Consider the following 17254-nt stretch of genomic DNA (forward strand, 5'->3'; position numbering starts at 1 on the left):
CATGCATAGGCTACATAGGTAAAAAGACTTTCAGTGAAAAATACAATCGTATTTATCTATAATATAGCTGATCATAGGTTAATACCACAAAGAAAATGTATTTTTATTTTTATATTAGAAATAATGCTATTTGATAATTAAATTTACTTTTAACTAACTATTAGTCATTAACTCTTGAATTCATAACAAAATTGTACTTGTCTGTCAGTTGAAAATATAAATTATAATACATTTTTCAGTAGAGAGGTTGTTTTAGCTCAGTCCTAAAAATAATTAAACATTATAAAATAATAATAATTAATAAGTTATTCCTATAAAAGTATAAAAACTACTGTGATTAATAAGATCATGTTTTCAATTTCAGTGCCAACAGTTAAAATAATCTTTGTGACGTCGTCTTAATAATTGGTAACAGAAGCATATAACATAATAATATAATCATAACAGCATTATAATAATAAACAAGAGCAAAATAAATATACGGTATCGGGTGTACAATATTATGTAGTTTATTTTTAAATTCTTAAATTCATTTTTAATTTTGCTTTAATCAAGTTAATTAATTTTTTTAATTTTTTTTTTTTAACAATTTTACCAGTTAGCAAAATATCAAACGCTTTTAGAGTCTTTGTTTTTTATGGTACGTATTTTTATAATTTTCTCAAGCAACCTATAATTAATCGTCCGGAATAACAGTGTTAATTTTATACAATTTTCCGGAGAGACAACCAATTCCACACCCCGAGAAAAATTGAGTTATGTGCATTGCAAATTGACAATAATCAATTTTCATTATTCCAACATCATAAAAACAAAAATTGTAAAATGGAATCAATAATTAAAGCAAAATTTAAAGCAAATAAAATAATTTAACTTACTTCTATTGTATTTACTTTCTTTTGTTAATTATTATAAAAATGTTATACAACGTTTTAAATCCATTTATATCCATTCATATGCATATAAATTTATGAATATAAATCCTGAAATTTAGGAACACCTCTCCCAACCACCATCCACAGACAGTTTTCTGAAAAAAACATTCAATACCTACTAATGCTGTCGATGAGGGGCGAACACGCGCCACGACTAATGATGAAAGATCGGTAAATTTACACAAATTTTATCGATGTTTTTCATACTCGGTAAATTATTTTACCGTTCATCAAATCGAGTGACCCCTCATTTCAATCGTTTTCACGTGTGGAATAATATTTAGTCCTCGAGCACGGGACAAAGGACGTGATGTACCACAATGTATAATTACTATTAAAGTATAAACTACAATATTACACTATTATAGAGATTAATATGCTTGTTAATAATTATTATTTATAAGATCAATATATATATACTGATATTGATATATCCGCTGGTTATTTAGTCTTTAACTATTGATATTACTGAGTTTGTAATAAAAATTTTATACCTACACTGGCTACACCATAATATCAATGAAAAACATTTTAAAAATGTACTTAAATTTAAGTAAAATTGCGAAACGTCTTATTCTCTCGTTAAAACTCTCATGTCGCTGGTCACGGCCATAAAAAATATTACACTATAGCGTATTTTAATCGCGGTCATGAATATGTGCTCCGAACGATCGTGCCGCTTTGACGCGCTCCGGTCCGTATCGATTTCTGCGATTCGGACGCCTCGCGGGGGTGGCCGCGGCGGCACAGCTGACTGGTATTCGTGCCGCCACGAGATAACGCGCGTTGCCGTCGTCCGCGCCGTCAGCTGCGAGTGTCGTCGTGCTGCTCTGCACTCTGCTTGGCGTCCGACGCTGCGCCGCACCGCCTCGAGTCGTCGTAGTCGCCACTGTTGTTGTTTTTGTTGTCGCTGTTGTTGTTTTCGTCGTCGCTGTTGTTGTTTTCGTCGTCGTTGTCGTTGTTTTTGTCGTCGTCGTCGTTTTGCGGCCGTGGAAATGACGGTCTCGCCATCACCACTGGTGCAGCAGCAAGCCGTCGCCGTCACCGTCACCACTGCGACCGTAGCGTTCCGGCTGTCGTTGGTGATGTTGCTGCTGTTGGACGTCGGCACCGCGTCCGCGTCTATATGCAAATCCGGACTGTGCTCCCGCGAACAGTATTGCTGCGGTGACGGCAAGTGTTGTGACAACGTGTACAGCCTCTGGTACTTATGGTGAGTGAGACGCACGTCCCGTTGATTATTTTTGCTCCTATGCCCCCAAACGTTTTAAGTACACTTTTTTCAACTGTCTACGTAAATTTTGTGGTGTCGTTATAAAAAATAGAAATCAAATTTGCTTAAGACCTTTAAGTGCTACGAAAAGAGAAAACCGCGGGGACAACTGACCGATTTCTTCTATTATAATTATTATTATATTTTATTGTTATTCTTCGTGTCTGCAGCGGGGGTGTAGCTGTTATGCTGTTCGTCGTCGGTTCATTTTGTCCGGTCATCAGACAGTGCTGTTGTTTCCGGACTCCGGTAATCGTCAAGTACGTCCCGGTGCCCACGTCACCAACTAAATTCGTAAGTATAACACATATAATACATATGGGTAATATAATGGAAGCTGGCGGTGTCATTTTGTGTAAAGTAAATGGTATATTGTCCAGTGAGTGGCCTAACTTATAAAGGAAAGCTGAGAGAGTTACAGCATTGCCCTAAATATCAGGAAAATTAAGAAAAAAAAATGTTTTTTGTGTCACGAGTTGAGCACGTCTATCAGTCGAGTAGCCATGATAAAGTCTATTTTCATCAATTAAGCAGAAAATTTTCGCCACGTTCAGTCATCTGATTGATGCTGTTTAGTTTCGTGTTGTAGACATATTTAGAGATAAATCTGTCAACAATATCGCTAGAGATATCAAAAAATAGAGAAACAACATTACTCAGAGAGACCATGGGAAGGTACAGCATCTATCCCATCCACTGAATAGTTTCCTGTGAACGTGTATTACATAAGAACAGTGACGTAATATTAGAACCATATTGTGGGAGGTAATATGGATATTCCATAATTGTCACAAGTTATAAGGCACAAAACAAACAAACATTTATACCTCAATAATTCAAACATTATATTTATTATTTTTTATTTTTATAGTAATACTTTTAGTTTTCCTAATACACAGTATATAAAAAAATATTTGGGAGATGATATATCACCCATATCATTCCCTAGTTATGTCACTGCATAAAATATAATATAACCACGTAACTATAAACATATTAAAATCGAAATTTGTATGAAAACTGCAGCAAAAGTCTAAAATTATTTCTAACTCACGATATCTACCTACCAACGTCATGAGGATTCCTATAGTAGAATCTCCCCTAGGCAATAATTTATCATCCTCGTCCCCCGAGAGCAAAATTTTATTCATACCACTGATGTTAAACTAGTGCAAGTGTAGTGGAAACTGTATATTATCATACGACGAAACACAAATTGTCGCGTTATTATTGTACACACCTAATTACGAGGCGAGGAGGCCGATTTTCAATCAAATATTATTTTATAATCAGTTTCTGTTAATATCGTTTGAGAAAATAAATAAAGTATTTTTTTTTTACCAATTAAATCCACTAAAATCATCTTCCTGGAACTCTATGTGGTAGTACAACGGTCTATATCTAGTGACACAAATATCAAATGAAATTTTTACACTGTATTGCATTTCTTGGTAATAGCGATTTCATTTAGGATATATTGTTAAAGAAAGTGTCTGCCTCTCTATTCCCTTCTCACGTACTTTTTCCTTTAGATACCTGCCTACATACCGTAACTATCTATTTAAAGTAAAGTATTTAATCCAGAGCCCAACTTAGAGGGGGTTAGGGGTCTGCAGCCCCGGGCCCCTGTTAATATTTAATTATTAAAGTTGAATTTAGATAATAATTAATTTTAGGGCCCCATTAGAAAATTTGACCCGGGCCCCAAAATTCCCAAGTTGGGCTCTGATTTAATCTAACCTAAATACCCAAATATCTTCCTATCTACCGCGCACTTAAATATTAAAGCTTTAAAAAAATTATAATAAATTTTAACAATTAAACCTTTTTCAAGTATTTATACTACTTTAATATATTAATCAAATTTATAAATTAGCCGTTTCAGATTTTATTAATAATATACGAAAACAAACTTACATTTTTTTTTTTACTTTGACTTTGTGTTTAATTTGTATGTCTGCATGTCTGCCAAAGATATATTAAACAAATATTATTAGCGCCAATATATTAAAATTTTTATTAAAAGGGGCCAAGATCAACATAATATTTTTATAGTTTATTACAAATACTAAAATACCTGTTATAAATCGCCAATATCAATATTATATCTGACACCTGGTATTTTGGCGCTGCTATGTACAATATACTATATATATATCTTCCTTCTTAAGTCGTTCTGATGTTTTTATGACAAACAACTACCGAAAGTATGGCGTGCATCAACTGATGACTGCATGTATGAAACGAAACGCACGTTGTGCACGTTTCAAACTACTGAAAATATTTAAATGACTACCGCCAGTTACCCTTTTCGGGGTACCTAAATAGCAACTCTTAATTTGTATTCAAATGTTATTATATTTATGAAAACCCGTCGAAATTAATTATTTGTAAATTTTTTTTTATTGTTCCCGTTCAAGAAATATTCTGATCATGAAAAATGCACCAGAGTGGACGTGACGCTGCCCATGCCGCCTCAAGCTACCACGATGGGCGTCACGAACTGCATATAACACACGGACACAACACTACTAAAAACAGTACCTACACATATTGTAATATATTAATAATACTATTGTTATTCACGATAATCGCGGAGTACACGCGGTCATGTGAATTGTTGTTTTCCCCCTACCCAACACCATCGGCAGACATCATGTTTTAGGGCATATAAGGCGTGTACTGGGATTAACCATTGATAATATATTATATAATCATTAATAATACATAATTTACCTATGTTACATGTAATATGTAAATATAGCGTAGAAGTTAGAAGTTTAGAACACGTCTATTGTCGGAGTAGTGAACGAATGAGGTCTCCATCGAGGCTTCGTATATTTTTCTAACTAGATAGATACCTATTTTAAAATATAGTAAAACTGACGGTTGACGGGAGCCAAAATTATACACTTCTCAATACACAAACACCCTATTTATAGACAGACACTTTAAGTAGCTAGGTACACCTAAATCAGTCAATATCTTTGTATATAGGTACATATGAATTATGCCATCGTCATGTCTTATAAGTGCATTTTCAAACGCTGTAGTGCACTCGTATTCTCGTCGTTCATATTTATTTATACACGATAGTCTGAACTTTATGCTGAGTAGTGCGATAAGATTTTTCTGCAGGTTATCCTGTGCTATCCCATTCGCCTTATGTTCTTATAATATGATATAATATTTTAATTTAATTTAAATATATTACTTATAGTACTAAAATATGAAAATTAGAAAAATTACGATTTACGCGTGTCTTTAAGTTAAAAAAAAATAGCCACTTCTGAAATTCTAAATATCTATGTACACTTGAAAACGAATAAATGCATTCCCTAGTCAAAAAGCTGTAATTTAGAACTTAGACGCTTATAGTAGCAATAATTCAAAAGCGGGCGTAAAAAATAGTTGCAACATATAATTGAAGGGTTGAGTGAATGAATAGTTAAGTGACATTATCCATAGGTTTTTCTAATTTTTCACACCTTTGCCAATGTTACGTGGTGACACGCGTGATGTAATGATATCGCCTCAATCAACGCGTGTATCTCGGAAAATTATAATTCAAATGACAATATTGTAACACGCATTGACAATCACATTCGATTATACATACTAAACGAGTACAATAACCCTTCAATTTTTAGTTTATTTTCAATTAAATTACCGCTGTTACTAAATTAATAGGTACCGAACGAATATACACGAGCTGCATATAGTAGGTACGCGTGTGAATATTGTACCATAATTTTAAGCGAACAAAATATAGACGTATACTAATAGGTATTTTAATAATATTAAATTTCCGTCCAATTGTGTATAATGCCTACAACAACGTATGTGCTTATTATTTTATATAACTATTTACAAGTTAATCTTAGAACTACAAACACATTTATATTATATACATAACGTCAAGTCTTGTTAATTGTATTACATAATATACAAGATGATTCACCAAGTATGCTCGCCCTAATTTTTTTGTTTAACGATGAATTTATTCAACTTCTGAATTTTAGAATTTTAAGTGTATATACTTAAAGTCCGCCTATATTTTTCATTTTTTTTTTTATCCTATTTGAGGAGTCTCCTGCGGTAATTCAAACTTATTCATTTCAAATGAAAATTACCCTTGAATGGGAATAGTCTACTCTATTATTAACATACGACTTTTTTTATGTCGATATTCTCATCAAAATCGAAATTCAAACAAGCAGTATCTGTGTTATTCGACTTTATGTCTTTATAACAATATAAGGTTGATTTTCATTTTAAAAAAGAAGTTTGTATTGCCGCAGAACTCTTTTTAAACGGTATAAAAATCTAAATAATTTAAAATAATATTGTACTCCTTTGATTATACGTAAAAATTCGAAAAATCAGAAATTGAATAAATTTATTAGAAAACGGGTTGATCACTAAACATGTTTCAATTTTTATGTATACGAGTGGTTTTAAAAAATAATATATTATCCACAAATTATTGTTATATCATACCGCGTTTTGATTCGTAATCAGAAACCAACGAATTTAAAACAAAATAGTTACTTGTTTTCCTTTTTAGAATACTTTTTACTCTTTTTCTGAGTACTTAATTTCAAGTGTGTGTACTGAGATATTTTTGATGAGAAAACACTTTTGTAAAAAATAGCAAAACACTGTTTTACTTATCTTTTCTTAAAACAGTATTCGTTATCGTGATCAATGATTTGAAAGTAAAGAGACTATAAAATGTAAATCCTGCGGGGTCTTGTTAAGTAATTCACTAAAATAAGCATTAAATAATTTTTACCAATATTTTATCATTTGATGGTTTAGGTACGATTTAAAACCGAAAAACATTTGTTCTATACGTCAAGCATTAGCATGGCATATACTACACAATGTTTGGTGAATCATCATGTATAATATATTATTATTACTATTTAACGTATTTAATGTTTGGCATAATAATATATTCCTTTTACTTCCTACTCAATTACAATAAATAACCGAAAATATTATCGTAGGTAGCGTTCAAGAGTAGTTAAAATCGGTAAGATACATACAACCTGTCTACGAAATGACGACATTCGATATAGGTATGACAGCAGACGGAATATCGATTATTAACATATGTTATAAACATATATATATATATAATATTATAATATGTAGTGGGTCAGTCACGAACATTTAAATATAGATATTGTAAATTATATAATATTGCATAACAATGCGTACTTACGATGCGTTTCATTCGATGTTCTAATTGCTTGTGTAGATATTTTCAAAGGGGCCGTTAGCATTGACACAACTATTTTTTTTTTTTTTGTAAGATCAACATTCTGGGATGAAAACGAGGGCTTATATGTAGCTCCGAAAAAAAAATAATAAAAGCAGCATAATAATAAACTGTATTACATTATATACAAAAAGTTCACATCAAGACTAGAACTGTAAAAAATTAATATTTTTTTTCGGGGGGGGGGACTATTTCTAGTTATAGATCTGTTAATATATTTTATTTATTAAAAACCTACATACATGAGCCTAAATACGTACTTGACTCGTCGTCCGTAATATCTAAAAAGGTGTACAAGTGTTGTTTACTTTACCAATTTGTCAATTTTCGGAGTATTTTGTGAAAACATCTAAAGCCAAATTAACAATTTAGTGTTAATATCTGTATACAATCAAATCGATTTTAGATCATAATATGGCCTTCTCTGTGAAAATAATATGATATTTTTAATGGAATTAATATGTTATACAATCATTTTAACATAGGTAGTTAGCAGGATAGATTAGGGAGTAATAGAAGTCTCTCCCATATGACCATATTAACTGAGCATTTAAATGCAATGATTATTTTTCTCAAATTCTTTGTGTCAAAATTCCCATGTCATTTAACCATATACGCTTTTGCGTTTGAGTATGACATGATAAGAATAATAAGTAGGAAATTACCTAATTATCATTTAAGGGTTATGTAAAATTACATAAATAAATATAAGAAAAGTATCAGTATTAAAAGTTAAAACACTACCTATATGGCTGAATTAATTTGTGAAAGATATATTTTTTAATGTAATTGTAAGACTTAATTAATGGTTTATATAAATCATAATATAATATAATATAATAACTGTTACCTATGTATACTAGTTTAAGAGTGCAAATAAACATTTTATTTGCCAAAGATAAAATGTTGTTGACTATTATGTAAATTCTGTTTGTGTCAGTATTTAATAAAACATTATTACTTATGTTATTGTATAATTTATTGTTGTATTCTCCTATTCTGTATTTATATAGTAATTTATGATCATTATTACCTACTTATACACAATTGGTTCAGTTAATTTAATAATAAATAAATAAATAGAGCAAGAATTTACTTAGGTACTTGATTTTATAATATCTACATGAAAAAGGAAAAATTATTCTGAAATTATCATTTCATAGAGTGTATGAAAAATTCAACAATTTTATAAATTCATTTTTATTTTATTTTAATTGAGATTTTTAATTAGATTTAAGAATACTTTATGGAAATTAATTTGTGTGAAAGCTTTTTTGTCTTATACAATCTCATTCAATATCAATATTGAGTTTTTATTTTGAGACATATTAATAATTAAAATTGAGGTTATTTATTTTTTGAAACAAGAAATGCAAAGAATATGTTCTAGAAAAAAATCTACAGTTTGAATGTCAAATATAAACTAACGACTATCTTGGAAATATTCAGTACTTTAAAGTACACAACCAAAATCATACATTAAATTATTTCAATTTGTATTTAGTATTATTAATATTATTATATTATATGATAAAATATATTACCTATCCATTGTATACTTTATCAAAATGAACAGGCATACACAGCTTGCAGTATAAATATAAATTTTGAATGTGGCCTGCAAGTTAAAAAAAGTTGGACACACATTAAATAGAGTATAGACAATTAGGTAGACAACTATAACAAGAGATTATGTCAAAGAAGCCGCCTCTATATTTGAGGGAGGGTACACAAGCAGGATTGTGGTACAGCTTTAAACTTTTAGAACCAAAACACTATTATTTAATTTTTCACATTATAACAGATAGTACCTATTTATTCATTGTATTATATTCAATAAAAGGATATTAAAAAATTCTTATTTTTTAATTTATTAATTATATAATATTATACAGTTGAGTCTCAACTCAATTTTTTTTTCCTTAGGGAATTCTTATATACTTAATACAATATTTGTAACTCGAAAAAACATAAGTCAAATTAATGTTTACCTCTCTTGAAATTCAAATTATGGAGACTCAACTGTACAAATGAGTATGTAAATAATGAATTAACATTAAGATGATATTAAATATATTTTTTAACAATACATACATATTATACAGTCTAGTTATATAGGGATGAAAAAATATAAAAGGCACACAATTAGTATGAGGATCTTATGGCCAATATTGTATTGAATATTCAATTAATTTGCTTTATTCCTAAACAAGAAACGAATAGTTTTTGATACTCCAAATAAGTTCATAGCCTAAAACAAAATTAAAACATTAAAAAAACACTGTATTTAACATAATATAAAATGTTAGAATTAATTAACTATAATTAATTTAAAGAATTTAAAATAAAACTAATGTGTCTGTGTCAACCATAAGAATATTTTCAAGGAAATTTAAAAAGATTTTAGTGTTCTATCAACATACATTACATAAGAAAAAACTATATCATATTGTATTAAAATTGTAATTTATATGAAAACTGCTTTAAGTCTAAAATGACTAACTCACAACATTAGCATACAAAACTTATGAGGGTCCTATACTTAAATCTCCTCTATTCGACAAATTATCAGCCCCTTTCCTCAAAAGTAATGGTTAAAAAGTTACTAAAAAATATATTAAAATTCTAAAAGATATGTGAAATATTTAATAAACAAGATAAAATGCAATGTATTTTACTAATAATCTTGAAATAGATTATTATATCAGCCAGCATTAAAATAATATGACTTTGCTAGGTTGAAATGCATTCACTTTAACTTTTAAGCCCTGATAACAATATTATGTTTTTAAGTACAATTAAAAATCAATAGTTTAGACAATTGATATCCAATGAATATAGTAGTCAGCACAATATGTTTATCAATTAATTGTAATGTCCAAATTTTAAGGATACAATTAACACCACTTGCATATTTATATATTATACTGTAGTATTATTCAAAAAATAAAAGTTGAGAGCCATACTGTTCTTAAAGAAAAATTTTTTTCACTAATAAATAATTTAATGTAACCGGCACTTTTTAGACACCTTTTGTATTTATATTTTTAATTTTTTATCAGAACTAAAAAATACTATACTATTATACTAACTTCTAAAACACCTTTATTAAAAGGTGATGAATGATGTTCCCATTTCATCAATTCATTTACACGTAGTGGTGCTTCCGATTTTTTGTCATCACATTCAAATGTACTATTATCACTAAGAACTAAACCTTTTCCACCACAATTACACTCCAATAAATCATGAGTTGAGCATAAAGCATCTTTTTGGAAATTGAATAAATCCTAAAACATAAATTGTCAATATTTTAAGTTATTAAAATTCTAAAAATGTCCAACCATACTTTAAGTTGATCAAATGACAATTTTGTATTATTTTGATTATCAGGATTTGTGATGGCTTCACTTAAACCAGTTTTACTAATTTGTCTTTGGAATATTTTTTCTTCAATTGTACCACTTGTTAGCAGCCTATAAATGTGAACACTTTTTTTTTGACCATCTCTCCAAATTCTAGCCATAGCTTGTTGGTCAGAAGCTGGATTCCAATCAGAATCATACAAAATCAAATTGGATGCACCAACAAGATTCAGACCAACGCCACCTGCTTTAGCACTTAATAAAAGAACACCTATAAATAAATTTAACTTATTATAAAATTAATTTACAATGAATGTCTTTTTGTAAAAATTAATAAGTACTGTAATCAGAATTTGAATCATTGAATTTTTTAACTATATCAGTTCGTTGAGCAGTAGCAGTAGATCCATCAAGTCTCAAATATTTGTAATGTTTCATATCACATAACTTCACAAATATATCTAAAGTCTGAGTATAATATGATATCAAAACTGTTTTTTCAGAACTATTTTTATGTAACTCTTTTAGTAAATTGTCAACAACTATAAGTTTTCCTGAACTTTCTATTAATGAATGTTTTAAAACAATAGTGCGATTCAAATGTTGACTTAGTGTTTCCTAAAAAAAAAAATATTAATCATACATCACCTATTTATGGTTTTAAATTTATTTATTATACATAAACTAGTGATGAGTTGAGTTGTTTGAATCACAAACCAAACCTTTGATGTTTTGTTCAATTCAAAATTCAAACTCAATAAGAAAAAAATTTAAGCCGATCTATCAAGCATCTTTTACTGATTGAAAAACGAACTTGATAATACTTGTTGAATCAGACTTTCTGACCATAATAGTTCAAAAACCAAATATTAATACAATTCATCAAAGGTTATTTTTAAAAATTGATAGTAACTGTTTAGAAATAAATAATAATTATACTATTAAAAGCCGTGTACCTATATTATAGCTATTTTCGTATGTATTACATTTATTTTAATGGCAAAAATCTATATGGGTATACCAGACAGAAACTTTTTCTTTAATAGCAAAAAATTGGTATTTCTACATGATAATATAAAATATATAATTAATAATAATATTTTATACATTTTTATTTTTGAAATATGTATATTTCTATTACTAATTATTGTTTATTGTGATCTATGTAAAAAAAATAAAATAAGAAATTATCTAAACTTATTGTAAACACAGTTGTCAGTTACATAGACTTAAAATTTAGAATAGATAATATGAAAACTCAAAATATAATTGTAATTATAGTTCATTTCATTTTAAAATGATAAAAAATGTTAGAGTTCAAGTTTGACTTAAATTGTTTTAATTTTGGTAATTTGATTTGAATTTCAGAGTTCAACCCATCACTAATATAAACATTAAATTTTTCATACTTCAGTAGTATCATTGTTATTGTAATTGTTTAGTAATAATTCTGGATGATTGCATGCTTTCTTTAACATAGTAATGACACTGAAGTGTGAAATAGTACTTAAGCCAAATTCTTGTACACGATTTTCCCAGTATGAAACAGTTTCTTCATATAAACGACACTAGGATATTATTTACATTAAACAAATTATACATTAAAATATCAAAAATGATTACCTGAATAGGAGCCATTGCACAAAATACTACAGATTCATATTTAGAAGGTAGATATTTATTGTTAACATCTTGAGTCCTTCTTAAAATAAATTTTTCAGTTACTTCATTAAGGTCTGAAGCTTTTTGTTTTCCCAAAGAAATTATTTGTGGATGGCATTCCGGTTGTTGAGATTCAACAATTTTATCCTCAAACTCACGTTTAAACATTGTATAAGTTCCCAATATTCCAGGATTAACAAAGTCTATTAGTGCATAAAACTCAGCAAGTTCGTTTTGAATTGGTGTACCAGTCAATAAAATTCTTCGTTTACATTCTATTTTTCTTAATGCTAATGATGTATTAGTACTGTTGTTTTTTAATCTATGGCCCTCATCACATACCATCAAATCAAAATGTATTTTTTCAATTTCTTCAATGTAACGCACTAACATTTCATATGAAGTTATCATTACTGGATAACTCCGAGCAGGTAATCTAGCAAACTCTGAGGGTTTTTTTTTCTATACATTTTAAAAATAAAAATAAATATTTTATATTAAATCTATAACCAATTAGATATATAAATATGTATATAGTGCATATATTAACTCACTTGATCTACAGAAAACAACCTTAGTCTATCCCTTCCTAACCACCTAGTAAATTCATTTTCCCAATTTCCCACGAGACTACTAGGAGCAACTATCAGTACTCTTTTGGCCAACGGTATACCTCCATACGGCCCTCGCTTCAGTAACATCCTGTATTAAAATATACCAAACAAATTAAATTGTGATAAATGAAATTGATAGTTACATACCAAACCAAACAAATAGTTTGTAATGTCTTTCCAAGACCCATTTCATCAGCTAATATAGCACCAAAATATTCTTGAGCTTTAAATCCAGAAACACATTCATACAAAAAAATAACGCCAGTTTTTTGATGAGGTCTTAAATGTTTTGCCAAAAAAGGTTCAAGCACAACTGGAGTGATTTCTTCTTGTTTTTTGTTGAAGAAAGACTTTATATTTCATAAATAAATAACACAATGAGCATACAATTATTAATTTATTTTAACTTATTTACTTGATGATCAATATCAGGTTTAGGCATAATTAGTGCTTCAGGAGAATTATCATCTACCAATATCTTTGGTCGTTTACGGGGAGGTCCTGGGCATGAAATAACAGTTGGTTTTTCAATTGTTGCAGTATCGAATTCATTAACTAAATCTAATACCTGGACTTGCTTATTACCAACAACAATAATTGAACCATCTTCTAAATCTAAAGATTTTAGGTCACTGGTAGTACCTAATTTATGATCATCTAAATCCTAAAATTATAAATTATAATATTAAATAAGAAAACTATAACAAAATTATGAATATTTAGTATTAATTATTACATAAAGTGCTGCGAATTTATCAGATACAATTAAGTATCCATCACCTTCCCATGTTTTGTGCTTCTTTTTTGTTTGTTTACCCCATGTAACATTATACCTAAAACCAATATTTTAATAAATTAACATATCATCTATACAATATTTCAATGTTTAACTATAAATAATAATAACTTTTTATTTCCTGAGGTATTTGATGATTGAACAACATTCTCTTTAATTTCATGTTGGTCTTTATTTTCAGGTACATGTAAACTAGGCTTGATTATCCTTTTATGTTGTACAGACTTAAGAATATTTTTAGTTATATTTTGAGGAGGTTTTAAAGGTTCAACACAGTTGTTGATGGTTTGGTTATCAGACTGAACTATACCAGACACATTTTTTATTGTTGTACTATCACATGTATCAATCAGTTTAAGAATTTCTGATGGTGATCTTATGACTCTCACTCCTTTTTCTAAAATTTAAATACATTAAGATTATAAAATAATAGATATAAATACTAAAATACAAAAAAAAATATTTTATAAATATATTTTTAATTTTCATACCTATTATAGGTATATAAATCAATGTATTTTTGTAATTACCTATAATAAAATTAATAAATAAATTGTAAAACTACCTAGACACTGCTATAAAAAAAAAATAATAATATAGTAGGTACAGACCAAATGTTGGAGTAGATTAATATCTAGCATTAGTACCTAGGTACCTATTATTGGTATATTTCTATATTAAATTACTTTTAAAACTATAACAGCTGCAAAAGAATCAAATTAAATTAAATAGAGTACCTAGATATTATAAATGATGGCAGATAGAAAAACAATTAAGTTATCTTATACTTTAAAATAATTATTGATGAATAAATTTACATAATTTATATGAAAAGTTTTCAACACTAGGTAAAACAAAAGGATTTAAAAAAAAGTATTGATAGAATCTGAAATTGGTTTCAATTTATATCTATTGATATCAAGATTCAAAAGTAGTCTAAACTATTAAAATTAAAACATTTAAAGGTATAATAATAAAATAAATAATAAATAAATAAAGACTTACCAATATCCTCTTTAGGAACAAGTGGAAACTTTTGGGATGGTGCACGGCTTCTTCTCATGATAATTTAAACAAAGTATTTGTGTAATACACTATCCAACAGTGTAGTTATAATTTACAAAAAGAATAGCTATTAACAGTTAAAATGTAATAGTCATAATAATACATTTATTAACTCTTAATAATTCATATAATAATAGTATAAAGTAATTCAGTATTACGGTCACTTAAGTCTCTGCCGTTTCTGGTGGCCGTTAAGAGTTTAAGACTGAATTTTAACTTCCGGCGAAATAATAGATAGTAGATGATAAGGTACTATATAGATAATATAATACATAATCATAAACATAAACACTATACATATTATATACGTATATATTGTATATTATCACTTGTTTTGAACTTATACTTATTATTATCATAATTTAAGAATCAATCCAAAATGACAAAAACAATAACATCATTTGACATTAACTACTTGCCGCCAAAATATTTAATAAAATAATTGTATGAATGTTATAATATAGTTATTACTTATTATACTGTCATAATTTATGAATGAATCGCATCATACGATATAAAATAAGAAATTATTTTAATTAAAATTATCTGTGATTTATTAAGTTATCCAAATTTGTAATTTTCAAATGAAAATGGTATAAAGCAGACTAAAATATATAGGTATTTTCAACATCCCAGAAAAATTGAGATTTTCATACCTTTTTTTACAAGTATAATATGCTACCATATACCCGTGAACATACAAACTTACAATTTTAAAATCCGTATACAAATAGTCCTCCCTATAAAATGACGTAAAATTAAAAATACACGAAAACAGCTAGTAATTATAGGTCTCTCAAACCTCTAGCCCAAACAGATTTTAAAAATTAACTTTTTCCTTTGCAGATGTGAATGAAAGAAAAAATAGTTATAATTTTTGGGCCATAGTACTATAAAACAAACCCAATTCTGATGCTAGGATTTGATTATAAATACTTATTAGTTATTTTTACTGCAATATGATAAATTACCTAGGTAAATAAATGATATATATATAATATATATTATATAATAGGTACCTACATAAAAAAAAAATACATAATTACCTATATGAAATATAGGCATAGGTAGTAGCCAATAGGTATACATAGGTACATCATAATATAATTGATAATTATACACATTTTACCCCTTTTTTTATCAATCAAAATGAGTAAACGATACCGTGGTATAATATTGTATAAATAAAGACGGTAGCTACCTAAAATATAATTAAAAAAAACTCGCAAAAGAAGAATCCTCGAACAAACAGTGAGATGCTTAGTGTTAGAAATTTTAAGTTATAAAAATCAAGCCTTGATATTCTCAGCTTTTGTGTTAAATATTAAATAATATGAAATTTGTTACAATAAACGAGGTTTTTTATTTTTACCTGTAGAATTTCTTGAAAGCTAACATAAGGCAGTAAAGCACATTTAAGCATTAAACGATGGAGGCGATTAAAATACAATATTTTATTTTTATGCTATTTTTTTTTTTTAATATAGACAGTTTTTATTGAGTAACTAAAAGTGGATTGTAATTTATTTTAAAATTTAAATGCATTAAAGTATTTTATTTTAATAATAATAATGGATAGGCGGCCGCGGCAGCCGGCAGTAGACCGTTCGACAACGCTGTCGAAGAGAGACTGACTATTGAAGAGCTAGCTGCTAGATAACCAAATAGTAAACAGTTTTGCGAATCGCAACTTTTTGCGATAAGTATTTATTTATATTATCTTTTTGACGTGTTAATTTTGTAGGTACGCTACTATTATAATTATTTAAATAAATACCTATTTTTGTATAATATAGTTCAAAATTTAAAATGGCAACATTGCAAAGTATTTTATCCTCAATCGTTAAAATCGTTTAATATTTAATTTTAAAAACTTAATCAAAATTTTAATATTTCGATTTCTTTTGATACCCCGATAATTTGCTCAATCGTGTTACAAAAAGGCCTTATATGCCATATTTTATAGAGTGCTGTAATTTAGGTATAATTACTAGACAAAGATTGTTTTAGTAGTGTTTATGTAGCTTGTAGGCACCAAAATATATTGACATAATATTGATCAGTGATATGATTTTAATATTATGTTAATTACTCATAAAGTTTTCACGATGTTTTCTATGATAAAAAAAACAAAAATTGTCTAGAATTTAAAACCAAAACCAATACAAGACTTTACAAGAACTATACTACCGTCTACCTAGGTACCTACCTAACCTACAAAAAAAAATATCATATACATCAGTGGCGTAGTTATGGA

At 28.2% G+C, this 17254-nt stretch overlaps 2 protein-coding genes across 4 annotated transcripts; one reads left to right on the forward strand and one right to left on the reverse strand.

Annotated features, from left to right (window-relative positions):
• The first annotated feature begins 1786 nt into the window (after positions 1-1786).
• Positions 1787-7250, forward strand: LOC114120002 (uncharacterized). Its single transcript, XM_027981758.2, has 3 exons — positions 1787-2148; positions 2379-2502; positions 4629-7250. Exons 1-3 carry the CDS (start codon positions 1931-1933, stop codon positions 4719-4721), a joined length of 435 nt encoding a protein of 144 aa, XP_027837559.2. The 5' UTR covers positions 1787-1930; the 3' UTR covers positions 4722-7250.
• Positions 7251-9053: 1803 nt separating this feature from the next.
• On the reverse strand, positions 9054-16595 carry LOC114120031 (DNA repair and recombination protein RAD54B-like). 3 transcript variants are annotated; one of them, XR_007605122.1, is made up of 13 exons: positions 14938-15260; positions 14044-14329; positions 13873-13969; positions 13552-13800; positions 13284-13486; positions 13077-13224; positions 12484-12984; positions 12270-12428; positions 11202-11478; positions 10845-11131; positions 10588-10785; positions 9590-9746; positions 9054-9113 (listed from the first exon to the last, which is right to left on the reverse strand). XR_007605122.1 is itself a non-coding variant. In XM_050204127.1 (13 exons), the coding sequence occupies exons 2-13, from the start codon at positions 14993-14995 to the stop codon at positions 9684-9686; spliced, it is 2526 nt and encodes an 841-aa protein (XP_050060084.1). In that variant the 5' UTR covers positions 14996-15064; positions 16370-16595; the 3' UTR covers positions 9552-9683. The 3 variants fall into 3 exon arrangements, 2 of the variants coding, with proteins under 2 accessions (XP_050060084.1, XP_050060083.1); XM_050204127.1 differs by lacking the exon at positions 9054-9113 and adding an exon at positions 16370-16595 and having other exon boundaries at positions 9552-9746; positions 14938-15064; XM_050204126.1 differs by lacking the exon at positions 9054-9113 and having other exon boundaries at positions 9552-9746.
• Between the last annotated feature and the right edge of the window lie 659 nt (positions 16596-17254).

This window comes from Aphis gossypii, chromosome 3 (genome assembly GCF_020184175.1).
Source record: "Aphis gossypii isolate Hap1 chromosome 3, ASM2018417v2, whole genome shotgun sequence".
Taxonomy (NCBI): Eukaryota; Metazoa; Arthropoda; class Insecta; order Hemiptera; family Aphididae; genus Aphis; species Aphis gossypii.